The 20463-nt window shown below is 49.4% G+C and overlaps 5 protein-coding genes across 5 annotated transcripts; 2 read left to right on the forward strand and 3 right to left on the reverse strand.

Moving 5' to 3' along the window:
* Window positions 1-411: 411 nt before the first annotated feature.
* On the reverse strand, window positions 412-8711 carry TGME49_285410 (calmodulin-binding carboxy-terminal kinesin-like family protein, putative; the record flags this gene model as incomplete). The annotated part of the gene is made up of 15 exons (XM_002369148.1): window positions 412-630; window positions 1248-1420; window positions 2065-2151; window positions 2591-2906; window positions 3083-3263; window positions 3766-3824; window positions 4180-4230; window positions 4687-4854; window positions 5143-5256; window positions 6056-6202; window positions 6857-7036; window positions 7359-7411; window positions 7574-7661; window positions 7837-7956; window positions 8340-8711. 15 exons carry the CDS (start codon window positions 8709-8711, stop codon window positions 412-414), a joined length of 2328 nt encoding a protein of 775 aa, XP_002369189.1.
* Window positions 8712-10221: 1510 nt separating this feature from the next.
* On the reverse strand, window positions 10222-12500 carry TGME49_285400 (hypothetical protein; the record flags this gene model as incomplete). The annotated part of the gene is made up of 3 exons (XM_018781946.1): window positions 10222-10472; window positions 10905-11219; window positions 11441-12500. The coding sequence occupies 3 exons, from the start codon at window positions 12498-12500 to the stop codon at window positions 10222-10224; spliced, it is 1626 nt and encodes a 541-aa protein (XP_018637707.1).
* Window positions 12501-14107: 1607 nt separating this feature from the next.
* TGME49_285350 (dynein light chain, putative) lies at window positions 14108-15420 on the forward strand (the record flags this gene model as incomplete). Its single annotated transcript, XM_018781945.1, has 4 exons — window positions 14108-14175; window positions 14361-14542; window positions 14766-14965; window positions 15190-15420. The coding sequence occupies 4 exons, from the start codon at window positions 14108-14110 to the stop codon at window positions 15418-15420; spliced, it is 681 nt and encodes a 226-aa protein (XP_018637708.1).
* A 1046-nt stretch (window positions 15421-16466) lies between these two features.
* TGME49_285300 (hypothetical protein) lies at window positions 16467-17588 on the forward strand (the record flags this gene model as incomplete). Its single annotated transcript, XM_002369147.2, has 2 exons — window positions 16467-16909; window positions 16970-17588. The coding sequence occupies exons 1-2, from the start codon at window positions 16638-16640 to the stop codon at window positions 17586-17588; spliced, it is 891 nt and encodes a 296-aa protein (XP_002369188.1). The 5' UTR covers window positions 16467-16637.
* A 586-nt stretch (window positions 17589-18174) lies between these two features.
* On the reverse strand, window positions 18175-20433 carry TGME49_285290 (hypothetical protein; the record flags this gene model as incomplete). Its single annotated transcript, XM_002369146.1, has 1 exon — window positions 18175-20433. Exon 1 carries the CDS (start codon window positions 19138-19140, stop codon window positions 18175-18177), a length of 966 nt encoding a protein of 321 aa, XP_002369187.1. The 5' UTR covers window positions 19141-20433.
* Between the last annotated feature and the right edge of the window lie 30 nt (window positions 20434-20463).

Genomic DNA, 20463 nt, shown 5'->3' on the forward strand with positions numbered 1-20463 from the left:
GGTACGCCACTTCATCTGATGCAAAGACACCGTTTTTTGAGAGTCACTGTAAAGATGTGGAAATTCGGGCGTGATGCAACACTGTAATGATATCTACACTGGAATGCATTAGGGTGCCGTTTGCAAGGAGTGCGAAGAGTCTAATTCAGCGTACGAGAGAACACACGATTGAAAACGCGCTCTTCTCGCCGCAAAGACGCACTTCGACAATATAGCGAAGCTTCTAAAAGTAAGGAAGCAAGTCAAAAAAACAGCAAAGTGGACTAGAAGTGACCGCTGCCTTGAACGATTCGTTCACGAAAGTCGAAATCGATAGAATGAACACATCATCCCTGGGAGGCATCGAATAGTGGAAATTGGCAATCCGAGAGGGAAAAAAGAGTGTATAGTAATCAGGTCCTTTCAGTTCTGTCAATCGGCCGGCAAATCTGGTGGCTCTTCAAAATCTTCATCCTTCTCTGTATATGGAGGCCCCTCAGGCTCAGATGGGTCTGCTGCTTCTTGCTCTGCAAATTTCTTCTCGAGCTCTGAAATATCCTCTCCCTTCTTGAGTTTCTCCACTGCTTTGGTCAAATACTTCACCTTGTCCTTCAGTGCCGCCATCTGCTTCGACTCCACTTGTTTGGAGGCCTGTTGAGATTAAAAGAAGACACACTCAATCCACTTGCAGTCCACAGAAGTTAGTGGTCATTTCATTGTAGTATGTATTATCTCATGTATGTCTATGTGTGTATGCTTTATTCGTGAGTGTCTATAGAGTCGAATATAGATAGCCACGCAGACAGATCTAGCGTTTTCACGTCTAAGCGTACCTATATTTGTGGCAAAAGAGACTCTCTCTCATACACACAGTGCTGTATCGAGGACGATAATACAGAAGCTACGCTTTGGACGACTGCCGTCAAGGTGCACGGGGGGTTATCCGAAAGTAACTCATCTGTGCAGTCCACTGCAAAACATGGAAGAACCGATAATGGACTGATCTTCGTGTTACGAGCAGGCACATCAGAAGCAAGCATCGCAATTGTAAATGAGAGGCAGCACAACCCAGCACGCTAATCCTTGGTGGGATGCTGCGTGCAGATCATTCCCGAGAATAAGAAGCCTTTTTTGCAAGGTGCACACACTAGAATCTCCAGAAATTACGGAAAAATTAACCTCAGGTGAATGTATTGAAGCCTGCAACTTGCGAATTGGTGTTACGTAAGATGGGAGTTGTTTCACAGTGTTGTGTTCTCTGAACTCACGTCGTTGGTGATAAGCTTGACTCGGGACGCATACATCAGCGAGGTCACCGTCTCGTCCGTATTGTAGTCAGCGGGAGAAATATTGACAAACATGAGAGTTTTCGCGGTGCCGCCGAGAGAGTCGCTCATAAGTTGAGTGAGCTTGTGGTTTCTATACGGGATGAACGTTTCTCCTGGGTAACAGGCAGGTTACCAATGAGTGAGTCGCATAACTGGGCCAACTGCCAGACTAGACAAGAGACACGGTTCGCAAGACAGATAGCATTCGAGGCCAGAAGGAATGCTTCAAGAACTCCAGTGTCGGCGAATTATCGAATTACTTGTACAGCGCACAAGATGTGAACAAACACCATTCAGGGACGGTGTGAACTGGTGTTGCCAACCGATTGACAGTTATTGTGTTGCCTGCGTGGGATAGTTCCACAAACCAATGGCAGGTACCGTCTGTGCATTTGAGTGTCTGGGAGTGAAGATTCTGATTTTCTCTACGAGGTAGGGATGGCGCCGCGGCACAGCCAAGCACGAGAACTCATACCCTGGGCGTGCAGAGTCTAGTGAGTTGTTTTTCACAGAACAAGAACCAGGACTCGTGCGCTAGCATGTGGCCCCTCTGTTTTCTACTTTTCTCAATCCTGAGTCACATAAATGAAGCAGCTCCCTGCACGCACGTGCGCTGGTGACAATGTGTGCGCTATCTTCGGTGTTTTGCCCGGAAGCCCGCTATAGGCCAAGAACCTTGCGGGGACATCGCAGGTCCGCCGAGTTTCACAGGAGAGCGAAAAGTTACGGGACAACAAAACGTTGTTTACCCACGTACCGGAGGACAACGCCGAAATCACGTCTCCGAGTGCCGACAGACTTTTATTAATTTCTTTTGCTTCCACAAGTCGCTCCTTTGTTACACCTGAAGCACCACAAACGGCGAGTAAGTCGATCGCGAGGAAAGGGGACTCTTGGGCTGTTGGGGCTCCGTAGAGCTGGTGGCTAATTGGCAATCATATATGGGAATATATGCGTGCATCGGGAAGGAGCCTCGTCGTCGCTCAGTGGCGATTCAATGCGAACACATCTGGAAGAGCAGTTCGTCTCGTCAAATTCCTGAGCCCATAGACAGGCTCCTGCACGACACCTAAGAATCCCAATTTCGTCACATCTCAACTGAAATGCCTCAACGGAATCCCATCGTGAGACAGGTTCTTCCGGGGCCGCTATCGTTTTGGAGTGGAATATTCTGTGCATCAGCGAAATGTCTCAGAGCGAACGCATTCAAGTCTTTCTTGAAACGCAGAAACCTGCTTTTTTAGCCCATGTCCAGGCATTTGCGCTGCCCAAGTGCCGCGTACCGCTCTTGCTGACTCTTTCTGAGCCAGCCAAATCAATAAGCGACAGTTTTCCGCTTGCGCGTTTTCCGGCCACAAGATCTTCGACCCGGACGATAACCGAAAAAATGAGATGAGACCGAGAGGATTCTGCGTTCATTGCAGTGCCACTAACGTGACGAGCATCCAGGCCCCAGGCAAACGTTTTGGCGAGCGTTTCCTTATCTGCAACTTTTTTCAGCGTAATTCCGGGGATCGTAACCATGCCCGTCGCGTCTTTCTTAATCTCGAGAGCCGGGGGGGTTTTCTTCTTGTCTTCAGGAAGGAGTAAGTCTATCAACTGACACAGAATATGCAGAAAGGGTCGTTTTCTCTGCATGTTTTTCTTTGATAAAGTGCTGCACTCCCTGGCGTTCAGAAACAATGCATACACTCAGCAGACGTGTTTCCTTGCTCAGCTTACAAGCGAAGGTCCACTATCGAAGAAACACGGCGATCCAAGTGAACGGGACTTACCTGATTGTTGTAAAGCTCGCACATATAGACTTCGGCTTCATACTTGAACTTGCCTTTCTCAAAACCGTCTAGCGTGTCAAACAGGTCGTTGATCGCCCTTGGCGCGATACCAGGATTGCCCGCTCCACCCTGGATCGTAAAGGTTTTTCCGGACCCTGTTTGTCCGTAAGCGAAAATGCACCTGAGCCACAAATGTTTTTATGTTCATATCCCACGTTCTTGAGAGCTCTTGGCAGCACCGTGCCGATGTGGAGTGATTGGTAGAGGATGTCGCTGCGGAAGAAGAACTTTTACCTTCGGTTTCACGCACCCCAAAAGCAATGAACCGGTTGTGTGATCGTGTTGCGGGGTGCCCTATCGAAGTACCTGATATCTAGACAAAGACTCCATGAAGTTTTATGGTGGTACCGCCTTAAGTCGCCGCGGTCCAACGAAAGAAGCAATTTTTCAAAACTAGGGCTTTTTGCATGCCTGGAAGACTTTCAAGGATGTTGCCAATAGCAATGTACCAGACGGTTTGGTGGGGTGAGGGTTAACTCGTATCATACAAGAGAATGAGGAAGACACCCGCACATCCAGACCACTCTTGTCTCCGTGTGTTGAACGGTAGAAAGTGTGGTAGATCGTAAAACAGCTCGAGGCCCGACAGTCCTCAATTATCAGAGGCTGTTCTGCACACCTACACGTTGAAACCGTCAATGACGGATTGAATCAGGCGTTTCGTGTCTTCGTAAACCTCTTCCTGTGACCAAGGAGTCAGTCGAAAACGTGGCACGTGGCAGTGTGGAACAGCGCACAAACGGTGTCGTGTCTCGACGACAAGCTGTGCTTGGCGGTGAGACAGGACTCGCCCGAAATCTTTAGCTCTACAGGGTGTTTATAGGATAGGCCTCAAAATTTTCTCGGGTAGCCTACTGCAATTTTGGATCCGAGTCATCATTTCGATAAATCCAGAACTATAACACAGTCTAGACAAAAATACCAACGGCACCGCTACCCTCCCTCTGTGGCCGGATGTGGCAGGATAGGCATCTGCGTGCCTCATTCGATCATGGCATGGCTAATTGTGTATGACACCAAAGCGTTTCTATGCGTACCTGTGTGCATTCGGGGGGGAACGTTCTGTCGTACATGAATTCCTTGTCACCCTGAAAAACCGCGAACCGGTGAAAAGCGCGCAAAGCGAAGGGCTCCGTAGACATCGAAACACTTAGGTACGTAAAAGGTATGTGTCTACGCCTCCTTGTGGCGGGTAACTCTGGAAGTGGTATCAGCTGAATGTTTTTTCCATAATTTGTCATTTCGCGAGTATCCGAATTAAGCAACAAACGATATGGACTGTGTTCGTCCGGTAGGCTTGAGGGGTTCTGTGGAGACGACTACTGCTTTAAACAGTTTTCTGTCACGCAAGCGTATGAACACTTATGACAGCGACCTGTATGTGCTGTGATGATGAGAAATCGCGGTTGCTGTGGCTTTGTAAAAGTTGCCGATCCTTCGCTTCTGGAATTCTGGGACAGAGTGCCGGGTAGGTTACGAAGGCAATCGGAGGTTTTAACAATACAGGTATACCGAAGTTTCGCAACATAAGTGGTCGTCCCTACTTTGGATGTAAGCACTTTGACGGAATACTCGTCGACAGGAAAGACAGACTGCTTGCATTCCTTCTCGATCTCGTACTTTGCCATTGGCCGAACTCTGCAGTACACACGGATCTTGCCTTTCATATCTTCGATCTCATTGTAGTATTTCTTCCGCAGGAACTTCTCTTGCTGTTAAGGCACAAACGAAGGGCAGCAGCAACAGAGATGAACGCATTGCAGCATGACGCTTGATGCCGATTGCTTCCTTCTAATCAAACTGGCGCTGTCAGGCACAGAACAGGGTGTGCGGTAGTGTCTCTGGCTTTCACAATACACTCTAAACAGCTCCTCTTCAACCTACATGTGTTGGCCGACAGCTAACCGTGGCTTGTCGAGAAAAGGGATATCTGAAACATTCAGATGTTTGTTTGTGCCAACACGGTAGAGTAGAGGACGAGCATCTGCGAGACCGCTTACCTTGTAGCTTTCTTCGAGCTCAGTCAGCTTTGCCTTTTGAGTTTTAGTCTCGCCTCGGAGAGTCTCCACTTCAGCAGCAATTACCTGAGCCGCTCCCATCTGCTTCTTCATCTCCTGGAACATACAAGAGAAACACCGCAGGACAGTCTTGTCTGTCGACTTACCATCGGACGGCTTGCGAGAACTAATCGAGTAGACCGGATCTTACAGGACACTAACCACGGTAGATGAAGTGAGAAAGTCGCTGAAGAGCAGATGTCGAAGCTGCTGACGCTCCCGCCCCCTTCACGAGACACACACGAACCATCAGGTATCGATGTAGTGGATTGACCTGGCGTCTGCCCTGGTTAAATCTGTCAAGAGTCCCTGTAAGACTAACGAAGAGGAGTATCCCTGTTGTCCACATCTTCTTCGTGCAAGGAAACATAGTCAATTTTGTTTCCTTAGCGGTACAATTATCGGATGTGACACAGTCATCCCACAATCCAGATTCGGACTCTCTTGGCGCTGTGCGAAACCCCCATGACACACCTGTAAACTAGTCAATCTCTGATTACCCACAATCAATACAGCAAGCCACGCATATTGAATTAGGTTATACCAGTGTGTACACATAACGTCACTGATTATAAAACGGTGATCCTTAACGTAACGGTACAAGCTTGAACGAAGGGCTTCGTAGCTTGAACTGAGGAGGCAAGTGAACCCAAGGGAGTGCGACATCCTGTATTATTCAACTCACTTCATTAGTGTTAGGTTTGATATTCTGCACCCATCAATCTAGGATCCTGACGTCCAATTACCATTCCTCAGTCTAGTAACGCTTGTCAAGCTGCTTGTATCTATTTGTCTATCCAGCCCAACCAGAAGGCCGATTCTCTTTTTGCGTTACAGCCCCGTGGTGGGGCCTTACCTCAGCTTCCTTCTTTAGGCCATCGCGTTCTTTCGACGTTTCTTTGAGCTGCTTGTCTGTTGCATCCAGGGCAGTCTCCGCATTAACTGCACGCTCTGTCAACTTCTGCACCTGATTTTCCAGCTTCTTCAGCTCCATGCCGCTTCCCTGTGCGAAGACGAGAAGATACACGACTTCCAAACCCAGAATAGAGACTGGTACAAAGCAGCTACCGTTTCCTCTGTATCGCCAACATTGCCTCAACTGGAGACAAAAAGGTTTCCAACAATATTGGCCAGCGCTGATGAAAACATAATTAGTTTCACTCAAAGAAGAAAACTCGGTAAGAAAAGTCAACAATAGGCTGGCGAAGCCGACGCATTAGGTGACGTTTCGGATGTGGGAAAGGGTAGGAGGTCGACAAAGTGTTTTTCTGGACGAAATTCTTGTTAACGCCACATGACAGTCTACTAACTGCCATTACAGTACGACATAAACAGTTTGCTGTGATTTTAAGGAGCATAGGAAATGTGGCACAAGCCACCCATTTTGTCGCGTGATGCTTGTATGTCTGCATCGGCTGCGTCGTAACACGGATGTGAAAGGCTGCAACGGCAAAGGCATTCGAAGTCACAGCGGCGGCCCATGGAAATCTACGGCAGGGCGACGAAGAAATACGAGGAAGACCCGTACGTTGTTGTTCCTGTCATTAACCCTCCGAAAGAAAAGGGCTAACTACGCCGTGTTGCCTAGGCAATGTCCCGCAGGGGAACCAGAGCACAATGTTTTCATGTAACGAAGAGGTATATGGAGGTTACGCACCTTGGAGCTCTTCGACAGCTCGAGTTCAAACTGTTTCTGTTGTTTGCGGTTTTCAGCCTCAGCATCCTTGAGCTTCATCTCAAGCTCCTTCACTCTCTGCTCGTCGCCACCGCCAGCTCGTTTTTGAGCCATTTCCAGCTCCCGAATTCTCTTTTTCATCGGCTCGACTTGTGATTCGAGCTGGGAAGAAAAGACGAGAAAGAGTCTGCAACTCTTCCAGTTCATAGCTACACGATTCACAATGACCACGTGTCTGTCGCGTGGTTCTCTACAAGTGTGTCTGTGCGGTACTCGATCTGTCATTTCCGCATACTGATCGAAGTTGCTGTAGTTGTACCAATCACAAAGCGCTTATTTGTCTGCACCTTGTCACTGGAGACCTGTTTCAGTATCCTACGTACGATAATGCCCTCAATCCCGCAGAGGGAGCCTTATTCCCGCGAGCTCATCCGAAGCTTTGATTTCACCACAGTGAACCTGCCTCAGCCCCACAACAACGTACCGCTTTATTCTTCTGCTGCAGCTGCTGTACCATCTTCGCGGCCGCTCCGCCAGCTGTGCAGGGAGGTCAAACGGGCACGTTTTCAGAGATGCGACTTAGTCATTTCAGGCTAAAGTGGAGATGCCTCGGTCATGACACATGACCAGAGCGTCACAGAAACGACAAAGCGACAAATCATCTGCGAGTGCGGACTCCGCTAAGCAGTACTGCCTTACTAGCCTTTGCAGCGCCTATGTCTGCTGCGGCTGCCATGCTGCCGCCTTTCGCTGTTTCTTCTTCGCAAGCCACCAACTGCGTTTGGAGCTGAACTCAGTCCACGCATAAAAGCCATTCGTAGAAAAGCATGGGCTTTTTTCCTGAACGGGAAACATGGGTCTCTCATGATCGCAATCGTCTTAAATTTGTGTTCGAATCAAGAGAATCTGTATCTGCCAGGTTGATTCAGCTGTGGCTGTCCCGAAGGAAGTTAGTTCTTTACCAGCTCATTCTCATTTTTCAGGACCTCAACTTGTCTCTCCAGCTCCTCAACGGTCCGCGATAAATCCTGAATGATCAGTGGATCCGCCTCTGCCCCATCCTTCTGAGCATCGTATTCGAGCTGTACACACATCCCACACTCGTTTTCCAAACGAAAATGACGGTAAGCGAATTTACAAACCGACGATCTATGATGTCGTCTACGATCGGTCTGTTATTCATTTTATGCCCTTCCGCGTCGAGCAAGCTTCCTCAACCGGTTCAATCGAGCAAATGGTGATGTCGTTTCGTCGTCTCCCTCAATAGGGTGATGTGTTTCAAGTTCCCTGTCGTCCAACCCCTATGGTGTAGTCCCCAGGAAAAACAGCACAGCTAAGATAGTAGTTATTCTAAAAGTCGAGCCAACTGAAAACAATGCACCGCTAAAACAAGGATACGAAGGGTATCCTGGAGAGTGTCTGATGACACGGACACGTTGACGTATCTGGCTGGCCAAGTCTCTACCTGAGCGATGTCGCCTGCAGCGTCTCCACGCGCCCCTTTTCTACGAAGAATCATGTTTTCTGCACGGAGCACTGTCAGCTCGTTCTGAAGTTTCTGAACATCGCCAGCGGGCGTGGTTTCAGCAGCGGAGCTTCGAGCAGCTTCACAAGCAGACTGGAGGTCGGCGATTTCCTGCTCATACTTCTTGACTCGTGTTTGCATTTCGGGACCGCACATGTCCTTCAGAGCCTGGTTTTCGTGCTCGAGCGATCCTGCCCTTCTCTCATAGTAGTCGGAAACCACGCGGGCGGATAGCTTCTGCAGGAAAAGCGTGACTTGTTCCCGAGTGTTGTCGCGGAGAACAAGCCGAATCATAATGAGAAGATCTCCCATTTTCTCGACAAGGGCGTTGTTCACCGACGCGTCGAACGGGTCGCTCTCGGCTCGAGTGATTTCGTCGATGAGCCGTTTAATCTTCTCCCCCACTTCTCGCTGACACCGACGGCTGGCGTCCAGCTCCTCGCGCGTGGCGTCTAGAACTTTATGCACCTCCGCCAGCTTCGTTGTCCATTGTGCTGCCTCAAACAAGGGAAGGTACAACAGTGGCCAAGGTAGTGCCAGCGTCGGAGAAAGAAGGTAAAAACAGTTGCCTACTAGATCCAGAGATACAGAACGGCCCTGAAGTATCTAGCGTGACTCCGGTGTTCGAACCACAGAGGCATCTTTCAAGGCTTCAGAGAGAGCTTGGGAAGCGAATCGTCTAGTCTATGTGCGGCTATCACTATGCTGTGGAAATGTGCGATCCACTCTCGAAGGGCTCAAGCGAATAGCGAGGTAGGGAAGGCAGCAACAGAGAGAGGCTCTGTTGCTGCCTTCCCTACCTCGGATGCAGCGAGATGTTGGGCAGTCGGCGGTGCCTTCCAGACCCGATAAAGATGGAAGCAGAGAAGCAGCATTTCATGTGCTTTGGTTGAGCATTCGGAGTCACGTGCAAAGAGGCGGTTCTCCTACCGTCAAGTTCCCGAAGATCTGTTGGCATCTGTTCTTTGAATGCGTCCAGCTTTGTGTCAAAACTTTCTTTCAAGTCTTTATACTGTGCCTCGAAGTACTCCATCTGCGCTTTGTATTGCGTAACTGTGGTTCGCAACACAGCTAGCTTGTTTAGCGCTCTTTTCTTGACTTCACTGACCTGAAAGTATTCGTACAACGAGGGAGGCTCCAGTAATGTCGACCTGTATGCCGACATGCCAAGTCGAATATATCGTATGGCAGTTATTTTTGTCCTACATGTGGGTCTTCTCTTTTTACCGATGTGAGTGTTTCTCATACCGCAAGAGCGGACGTGTGCTCCATTCCTTTTTCGTGTGTTTCCATGCATAAGATTAGATAGAGTGGTTTCCCCTACATTTGCTCCTTTGAGCCTGGCAGCGAGCAAGCGCTTTACAATTTTTTCTGAAGCCTCCGATGACAGTGCAGGTGTAAATTCGTGAAGAAGAGGGGAACGAACCTGAAATTCGCAGCGTTTCTTCAACTTCTGATCTAGAATTCGGAAGTTCCATTCCATTTCGGTGATCGCGTCAATGCTCTAAGAAACTCGAACACAGAAAAATAAACTGTTTACGCGGGATCTTGTTCCAGGTTGTAGGACTTAAAAGCATGCCACAGGTAAACAGTTCGTGATCATGAGCGCAGAGTAGACGAACAAGAAACCGATGTCCGGAAGCAACTTTGATATATGCGAGGATCCTCAAGAGCGGTAATCGGCAAGCAGCATGCGTTTCTTTGCACAGTCTTGATGTGGAGGTCCGGAGCCTTCACTCTCATGATCAAAGCGGCGAATTGATCCGCGTTTAATGCCGCGTGGCGCTAATACTAGACAACGATTGTTCATGACTTGCACCTGTCAAGTACGCAAGATGCCAAAAAGGTTTCCCGGACGCTGGTGTCCGCGAACCAAATATTCACACACCTGTCGCTTCATCTTTTCCATGTCCTCTACGATGACGCGAATGAATTCCTCCAACCTATCGAAAGGTACAAATCGTTTTTGATCCTTCACGACGATGCCGTTCTCCTCCAGTTCGACGGCATCGAAAACGCGACCCCCGGAAAAGGTAACTACTCGAAGTTTGTCAAGCCTGCTCAAGTCTATGCCTGGGACACCAAAACGGACATCCGACCAAACTAGGAAATGTTACAGTGGGGGATGCTCTGGATTTGTCAGATAGCGTCAATCACACTGGCCTGTCAGCAGTGTCAGCGAATGGTACATAGAGTGGGTTCTGGCATCACAAGGTAGGCCTCCCCGGGCGATAAACTTCTCCCCTTCCGACCAGGTCTCGAACAAAAAAACATATTAACAATGCGTGAAAGTGTGATAGAAAAGACCCGAGGATGTGGCGTTTACGTGGACCTACATGATTCGTTTCTGGATGCTCGGGCCGGGCACAATGAGAACAGCCCACTTTGTGATGCGCACGTGCTGTGTGACACTTGAGAATTTTGGGCTGCCATTCACAAAGAGAATTCTGATGTTGGCCAAGAGTGCAAGCTGCACACTACTCTGTTTCTTCTGCTGGTGCATACCGTAGTCTATTCCGCCATCCTTGAGAAGGGTTTCGAAGAAGGTCGGCCGTTTGGCACCTGTTCGACTCTCCTTTTCCTCCAAGTCCGAGGTTACGACGACTTTTACGGAGGGCCGATGATGGTGGTGCTGCGTCGCTGGTGAGGACTGTAAGGACGCGTGTTGTCCTGCGTCTCCTGCAGCGTCTGCATCTGCCTTTGCAACTAATCCTGGACTGTCATCATCTCTTTCGTAATGTTCTGAAAGTCTGACGCCGCCCATCATTTTCGGCGATGGGGTTGGATTCTCGCTCCCGGCATCGGGGATTTGGCCTGGGACTGAGACAGGATGCACACCATTGAACAAGGAGGTTGAAATTTGACCAGACACTCACTTCGGTTCTAGCTATCTCAGTTAGATGATGCGTACACTATTCAGTACAAGGAACAGTAGGTTTGGACTCTTGGTGTTGAGGTCTACGTGTACGGCATGCCTGCTTGGTGTGCATCGTCCATGAGTTCCAGAAATCCATTCCGCAGTTCTTTCTTATCCTGCTTACTAGCGTTTTCTTGGTCTTCACCAAAGTCTGCTTGGCCAGCAAGCCCGCCACCAAGCACTTCGCCGCACAAAACACCAGGAGAAGATGACCAGTGTGTAGATCCAAATCCATCGTTACCGGCATTGCTGCAAGCGGGATCGATAATTGTTACCCGGTGCTCAGAATGCTTTTCTGCCGCGGACTTCTGCGTCTCCAGGGAAGAAGGATGCGGCTCACATGTTGGTCCTTCAGTCTGACACTCAGGGCCTTCTTGGTCCGGATACTTCTGGAGTGCGGAACCTGTTAGAGAAGTATGCCTACTTCGGCTGTCTGCGACAGGATTTGCAAAGCTAATCTGATCTGGTCTTTCATACGATGCCCCATACTGGCTTCGTCTATGTTGATCGACGTCTGCCCCCGCCATCGTGCGAGCCTGTTCCTCCGAAATCGGCCCCTGACGCCTTTCAGTAGAAAAAGACACTCTTAGGTCCCTTGACTCACGGACTTGACTGGATTCGTTCCTGATGCTAAGTTGTTGGGATCTTGAAAAACGGAAAGCGCTTCCCTCCACTTCACTGACAGAAGCAACTGCAGCGGCCGAACTAGCAAGTGTATCTTCCGCAGGCGGTGGATGTCGGTCTCCATCACCGCCGCTCTCCGCAGCTGTGTCATACGCAAACTCCGTAGACTGTGGCAGCAGGCTCTCGTCGTTTCTCCCCATTCGAGAAGACTCACGAGCTCTTCTTTGATCTGTAGGCATTTCCTTTGATTCTACAGCCATCGTGACGGATTCCCGGGGTTGGCGCCCCATCACGCTGTCCGTCCGGGCATATGCACCTTCCAATGATGTATACGGGTTTGTACCCAAATCTGGAGTGCTTCCACTTTGGTGCCATGTTCCTTCGTTGGAACCTACTGCTCGACCGGGGACGTCGTCTGGCGTAGTGACGCTTCCGTGACGTACTGGCCCCAGGATTTTCTCAATCTCTCGCTCATCGACTCCAGCAAAGGACACCCGCGGTCCAGCTGCGCCTCCAGAGAGATCTGAAGGTAGCTGAGCTTCCTGCTGCATCCATATCATTATTCATCAGGACAATAAAATCACATGTGCAGGACTGTATGGGAAATTCAGAGAGCCCCTGGTAGTCGTTGATTGGTTTCCTGTAAAGAATTTGGAAGGCAAGTCTGCACCTGGTGGAGGGACTGGTCGACTGGTCACCTTGATGGAACAGGCCGCACGGTATTGCATGCTTCCTAAAGGTACTTGCTGTCCCTTTGCCATAGAAACGAAGCAAAGTTACTGATAAGTGACTGGGGATTTAGTGTGCAATGTTACCTCTGCCTCAGACGATGGTGCTTCTGGTTTTCCTGCCGCCTCGTCGTCACCTCTTCATAAAACACCGCACCACACATTAGTGTGTTCGTGGTGAGGCAACGTTAATCAGGATGTTCTCTATCTCTATCAGTTCAAGATATGCTTGTCTACATTGTGCAAAAGTCTGTGTCGAGTAACTACTGACGCTGAGGAAGCAAAACCTCACCTCAACCCCGTCGCACCGTCGTCGTTCATCATTTTGTTTCTGGGAGTGTATTTGCAGGCTCGGCAAGCCTGCTTAGTTTATGCGACGACCCAAGTATACTCTCGATTCGTATTCGTATGAATAAGGGATTCACTGCTAGCCTTTTTGAAAAGCGAAGTATCTGCACAATCCATCGAATGGTTGCAGGGGCAGAATGTACCGTAGCTGTCGTTAATTAACACCCGCAACACCGAATTTAACACAGGCTTAGAAAAGCGGAAGAAATCAGAATTCTACCACGTCTTGCAACTAGAGATTCTCCTTTGGAAGTCGTTCTTGCACTCCAAGGAAGTTTCACCAGCATGCAAGTACGATATTGTATGCACCTTCCTTCGTATCCGGCTTTGACAGGTGCCCTCCCGAAAAAAATCCGAGATGAGGTAGCACGGACCGGCGTCTAGGCATGATCCTCAACAGAACAAAAATGTCAACTCATCAGAGCATCTACTTAATCGTTGACTCAAGCGCGCTACAAACAGATAAAGCAGCGAGCCTACAGAAATTGCATTTGGGTGTTGTTCTTTTCGAACGCATTTTTTCGCATGCAAAGCGCTCTCATGTCCCTTTGCCGCCACAGTAGAATAGGCACGCGCAGCACACGTTACTGCCTAGCCCTCACCATCTTTTTTCTGCTCTGCAGTTGTCACAGTGCTCACCAACTTGCCAGTAGCCGCACTTCTGCACCAGCCAAAGGCTCGTGGTGTCGCCTTCAGCGCCTCTCACAGCTCAAATTGCTCACCGACACCATCTCAGCGCCGTCGGCGTAAATCCTGACCGTAGTCTGACTCCAGTAGAACCGCTGCAAAACTCTTTTGCTTCTGATCAGCGTCCGTCAAGAGAACTCCGAATCCCTGCTAGTATATTTTGCTGATGTGATCACCCTACTCACGCGTAACAGTTCCCCATCTGCTTAATGTGCACAACGAGGGAGCGAGCAGCCTTTCAACTATTAAACAAGTAAAAACCAACAGTACAGCATTTCTGCTTTTGCCAGCTTTGATAATTTTGTGGTGCTTTCTATCTCAAAAGCCTCAAACCAAGCGCTGTCTCTGAGCGGGACCGCATATTCTGTCATCCTCTCCGTTTTTGTTTTTCGAAATCGAGCAACATGAAATCTTCTGGAGGGACTACGTGCGCGAAGGCGATACAAATTATTGAAGAGAAAACAGGTCAGTCGTCGCTGCAAGCGCGATCCGCCACCTCTGATTTACCCATCTGGTACGATTTCCGAGAAAAAGGCGCAAGACGGTCGAGCCGTGGGGTGCTTGGGTGTAGAAGCACAGAACACTTGCAGTTTCACCGAGCGATCGTGCCTGCCATAACCGGTCTGATTGTGGCCGAAGATCTTCCCCAGGCTCTAGTCATGCTTTAACTGTCGACCTTAATGCAGGAGCGACGGCTGTCGAAGCGGAAGAAGTTAAATTGATATGCATGTTACCGCCGATCGAAAAGATGGACAATTCTTTGAATACCTTGACAGCATGTCGGCATCTTTCCCTTTCAACCAACTGTATCGAAAAGATGATAAACTTGCCAAACTTAAGTAGGATCCTCTCTTTTCGGCCTCCATTCTATTGTTGCCACTTGGAACAAAGCACCCTGAGCCGCCATTGTTTCCACTTGGGAGGGAACCATGTGGGCCAGGTGTTATTGATGCCAGACATAACCAGTTTACTCCTATGATCAGACGCTTTTTATTCATAACAAACCGACGCGTCCCGCAAAAACAGGTGTTCCGCCCACTAGACTATGGATGCTGTGCACAGAGAACCTGCAAATCCTTTCCCTTGCCCGCAATCAAATCAAGCGAATTAGTGGCCTGGAGGAAGTTGGTCAGACTTTACGCGAGCTCTGGCTGTCCTACAATCAGATTGAAAGACTTGACGGCCTGCAACCGTGTGTGAAACTAGAGGTTCTGTACATGTCTAACAATAGAGTGAAGGGTTGGGAAGAGGTAGAAAAGTTGGTAAGTCGCTAGTCGTGCGTCCTGGAGATAAAGCAGCTTGCAACCATGACATTCAATGATGTATTACGCTTCAGCGCGTATTATTGATACGGCGTTGCACACAAGGTTAATGCCAGGCACAAAACGGCGGCTTCTGTGTAGGAGATCATTCGAAGAACAACGAGATTTATGTACTGCGATAGAAGGTTTCCTCTTTCGCGCCTTCGTGCTGGTGTTCGCATCAGGCCGCTCTCCCCACCATTGTTAATGTCCTCTTCAAGGGGAATCCTTTTTATGAGGCAGTGGTAAGGAAAGTTTTGGGTAGAATAGTGCTGCACCACTTAGCCCGACGCAGAGTTGTTGGCATTGGGCGCGACCTTACACTTTTCATCGGTAGGGCCTGTGTCGCAGCGCTGGGACTGTTACTCCTCAGGATGATGTCCGCTCGCAAATGCTCCGGCGGCTACCGAAGCTAGCAACACTTGACGGAGAGACGGTGAGCAATCATTCTTTAGCACATGCTTGCTCCGATGTCATATCAATCGAGGACGACTGTTCTGGTCTGCTCCTTGTTCATACATTGTGAACAGGTAACAGAAGACATGAGGGAAAAGGCACTGGCATTGCCTTAGACTTTCCACAGCAACCACATCTCGAGCGTTTCGGTTGCCGTCGGCTCCCCCCTTATTCCTGCTCGAGTGTCATTTATTTGAAGTTTCAACTTCAACAACACAAATCGAAACATTGGCCAGTTTGTGCTACGTTATCTGCGTTGTCATAGCTCGGAACAGTTCGTTAACTCGAGTTGTGCATTCTTATGACCGCTGCCTCTCATGGTCCTGACGTCTTCTTCTGTTTCAGCGTAGCGTATTCTACCAGATGATGGTATTTCCATTATTACCCATGGCTGCTAACTCTGTCGAGCCACTGAATTTTCTGTTTAATCTTGACTTGTACCTCCATGGGGTGAGTGTTTGCTACGTTTATCGTGACAACAGGGCCCGCTGTGCGTCAACAGTTTTGCTCCCAACCAAGTTGAATCGGTTTCTCATAGTGAGCTTCACCGGAAGATGAATGCAGTTGACAGCTCAAAATGGCAAGCCTTCTTGACAAGTGTTTATGCTTGGTGCCGTTGCCTTTGTCAAGCTGCCTCTGTACGTGGTAGATGCATGTATCTGACAAAAAAAGAGCGATTCGCCATTTTGGGCACCACAACGTCCATCAGCCACACACTGAAGAGAACATCACTACATCATTCAACAGCATTGCTTTGTACATGTCTGTACAAATTGCTGAGTGAGGCCATGGAAGAAACGTTATGCGCCAAACAGGATCATTTACGGTTTTCGGTAGTTCAGAAGGAACAGAGCAGCGGAAGAGAACACGTTCTGTCAATTTCCTTGACATCGGATGGTACAATACACCAACGTAGTGCGACTCTCCAACACATGTTTCCCGTAGTGTATATACACCATGGCGTCACACCAGAGGAGCTGCGTCGTTGCTCTAGGCAGGCCAGTGAGGTAAATCAAATTGATTTAGAACCGTATCAGGTATACTTTTAACCACGTTCTACTTGAAGCGCATTCATCGCTTTATCAGAGTCGTCCAAACCATCATCTGAAGTCCCATTCTACAAGTCCAAACAGTGCACCCTCATTCAGTCATCTGTTTAAGCTATCACTGAGACTCAATGAAGAGAAGCATTTACTCGAACGCAGAGAGGCTGCAGATTTTGAGGGATACAGATAATTTCTGTGTCAAAGATGCCGCTAGGATGGCAGGTGTCACTACATTCACGATACGGCACTGGAGGCGGAACAGAACAAAGTATCTGTCAGGACCGCCAGATGAACGTCGATGCGTCGAAATAGTTCCGTTAGCTCAGTTCGAAGCAGCAGTCATTCAAATGCTTGAAGGTCAGAAAGGGAGACGAATGAGATGTTCACACCAAGAGCTGATCCGGTACGATTCTGTCGCCGCTACTACCATAAAACATGAAGGCAAAAATATGTTACACTCCAGGAAAGTAAAATCTCTGTCAAAACAGTACCGACTCCGTAAAGGGATAGATTTGCTGTCCTGGATCGATCGATTCATGCAGCGTCAACGACCATCACTGAAGAACAAGTTACTCTGTAATGGAGCTGCCGCTCGCATCCCGAAGGAACCACGGTCGACAAAAAACGTCGCGACCAGATTGTCAATTAAGCCTGTGAAGAGACGCGTTCTACAGCCACCCGAAACCTTGACGAGGATGGTGCTGAGGAGAAGGATGCCCTCTGGAAAAGAGGAGCTTGACCGGGAGCCAAGTGAACCAGATCCAACAACTGACACGCCCCGCTCAGAAAGCTTGTCTGATATTCTACTAGGTATTGCTGATGCTGTGTCGTTGCTTTCCAGTCCGCTGCCTACTCATGAGGAACTGGTCAAGCTGGAGCAGGAGTCCAATCAAGAACGACGAAACGAAAGATTCGACGAAAACTCTTTATCGCCGAACGACATTGTCCGGGATTTACACTGCACGGACGCATCAGCATCCTTCACTTCCAGCCCATGGCCGTTCGTTTCGGTCGCCCCGGATCCCTGGACTCACTCTTCGTCTACCTGTTCCTGCCTGTGCCGGTACCAGACTGGAAATTGAATTGTAAAGCGTGTACGCTAGCGGAACGACATGTCTGTCCACACGAACGAACATCATGCTTTAAAAACTGTGTACCCGAGCGTATCTCTATGTGCTTTTCCAAGTGCAATAACCACAGCCAGCTGGCCGCAACATGTAGCTTGCCTCAGATCATGGCTCCGCTTGACCTAAACGCTTTTGCGTGGGCAACTGACCCTTATGTGTCTTTTGTAACGGATGCGTCCGCGGCGACTGGGGCCAGACTTAAACACACAATTAACCGCTCTGAAATGCCTTTCGTCCGGCAGTAAGGCCACTGTCTTGTGGTCCGGATGAAAAATCGAAGCAGCAGCACACCCCTCCTCAAGGAATCATGTAGTCATTTAGTCTTCGAGCATCGAAGAAGGCCATAAAAGAGATTGTGCAGACTGGCATATGCCAACAAGTGTTGGCAGTCTCTAGTCAATTCGGAACAGATGAACGGGAAGTAGACAGCCGTCTGTGGCACTACAAGAACGGATCTGATTTTCCCCTGACAAAGATACTGTAGAACCTGCCCCCCGCTTCTCAGACGTCCCAATCAAAATTGGTCTCCCACCACAGAAATTCAAACGCGGCCCTCTTCTTCATCAACGGTCTCGATCTGATGTGCATCTTCATGTAGCCCAGATGGGGTTGAAGGATCGGCTCCGTCATCGCCTGCACACTGCCTCCCTGGGCTAGTTGAGGCTTTACGGCTGCTTGGCAGTGTTTGTTCATGCGGCAGCTGCATGGATTCCTGCGCAAGCTTGTGCGGAATACTTCTTTCTTCGCCAGACTCTCCTCGGGGACTGCCTTCCCGTGAGGCACTTTCTCTGCACTGCCTAAAGCTATCGCTGCCACGAAGAAATGATGCCCTGTGTTCAGGCCCGTATTCCTTTGATGCTTGAAGCAGCAACATGCGTTCGCTGTCTCTCAGGTGCCTTGCATCTTCGACAAAAGCTTCAGCGTCCAGCTCTGCTTGGAACTCTGCCACCGCGCGAAGACAGAGCGAAGTAATGGTGCTGCAGACCACGAGTGCCCCGCTCGCGACCGTGGCAACCCACCACCTTGTCTCAACAGAAAACTTGAGGAGGCACTCTCCTGTGAGTCTAGACGTTGGGTGGAGTACATCATCATCATCGAATGCGTGGTCCTGCTGAAAGGCACCTGATCCTTCCATCAGCTCTGTCCGTACACTGGCGGCTAATTTGTCGGTAGAGAAGAGAGCGGCTGGACGAATTGAAAATAAGTGTACGAGCAGAAATACTCCAATAAAGAAAATCATGAGATTTTCCATCATCAAGAGAACCAGTGTGCCGCGAAGCGCGGCATCCATACGCTTAAAAATGCCCACCTGACCGACTACGGAAGTGAGAAGGTTGAGGAAGGCAAAGGCTAAGCAACAGCTGGAGAAAAGGGGACGATTGACAAAGGGCGAAGGTAGCAGAGCCAATGAGCCGACAAGAAAGCAGCAGTAAAATAGAGGGAAGAAGTAGAGAGTCGACGCCCTGCATTTTAGTGGAAGACGCTTGAATGGAGCACAGATGCACATTGTACAAACGAGAGAAACGACACAGAAGGGTACCAGCAATGGCTTGATGGATTCTCCCTGTCACGCCACACTCTCTCTTCAAAGAAGTGCGTCGGCGACTCTGCACATGTGCAGGGCGCCGAAAAGGTTCTTCACGTCAACGTCCTTCCGGAACGCTTCCTTCTACGACTACTGACAGGTAAAGCTTGGCAACTGCCTATTCTTGCACAAGTAACTGCGCTGAAGCAACTGCTTCATGGTAAGAGACAAAGCGTCCAGGATTTCCCGACATCTTTCGCCACAAAAACGATTCGCGAAGATCATGGCTCTCGAACCCCACCGCACCGCTATCACGGGTTCGATACTTTTTGCCGTCGTAAGAGTACGCGTGGCTCTTTTTACCGCGTGGCTCCGAATCGATTTTCACCGCCTGTTAGACGACCCAAATCCTCTGCCAACCCTTACAGACGCATTTCCTCTCAGCTGGACCTCAGCTGAACCTCTGCAAAGTTATTAATCTTGTGACCTTGCCGTTCTCCAACGTATGAGGGCTGACGTGCTGAGAATCCGTTTTCTTCTTACGGCGGGTTGGGCAAACGGCGCGCAACACGGCTTTTTCTGCCGCATGGAAAATACGTGTGCAAACCACCCCACCAGAAAGGGTTCCTGACTTGAAAAAATGCGACAGTTGTAATGCATTTGCTGTGGAAACCCCCGTCCGCATCAGGGCCAACCGCCAGACGGACCACTTGCAACAGATTCATTCCAGGGTCAACAGACGGTCGGCAGACCGGCGTGTGCGAATTGTTGAAGAACGCGCGCTCCCTTTTGAAGCAGGACCATGACAGAACTTCCCCGGAAAATTTGCCCACCTGACTCTATAGATATGCCTGTCGATACTTTTGCTTGGTGCGTGTCTTGTTCAGGAACGTGACGCGCCACAAGAAGACAAAGGTGTCGAGCGGTTACATGGGAGGAGAGGCCGCCAGCCAACGAGGAGTAAAATGTGCAGCACTCGGGCGCGGTGCCAGGAACTAACAACTTCTGAGAATCTTTAGAATCGTCACACTTCCAAATTCTGCGATTTTCGGTATTTTCTACCCTAGAAAGTCAGGCTGTTACCGGCCATCTGCCGGTACAAGCCAGAGGATTTCGCAGCGGCGGCGCTGCCAGCCATAGGCACTTTAAACTGAACTCCAGAGCAAGAACAGACACAAATTGCACTCCACGTTGTTTCCCACTTCAAATGCAGCGCTCCGAGACTCTGGTTGCCTTCTCCCGATTTTCTTCTCGAGAAAAGAGACATTCGCGAATGGACGAGTTGCGGGCACCCGAGCGCGGCAG

The sequence above is a fragment of the Toxoplasma gondii genome, chromosome V (assembly GCF_000006565.2).
Source record: "Toxoplasma gondii ME49 chromosome V, whole genome shotgun sequence".
Lineage (NCBI taxonomy): Eukaryota > Apicomplexa > Conoidasida > Eucoccidiorida > Sarcocystidae > Toxoplasma > Toxoplasma gondii.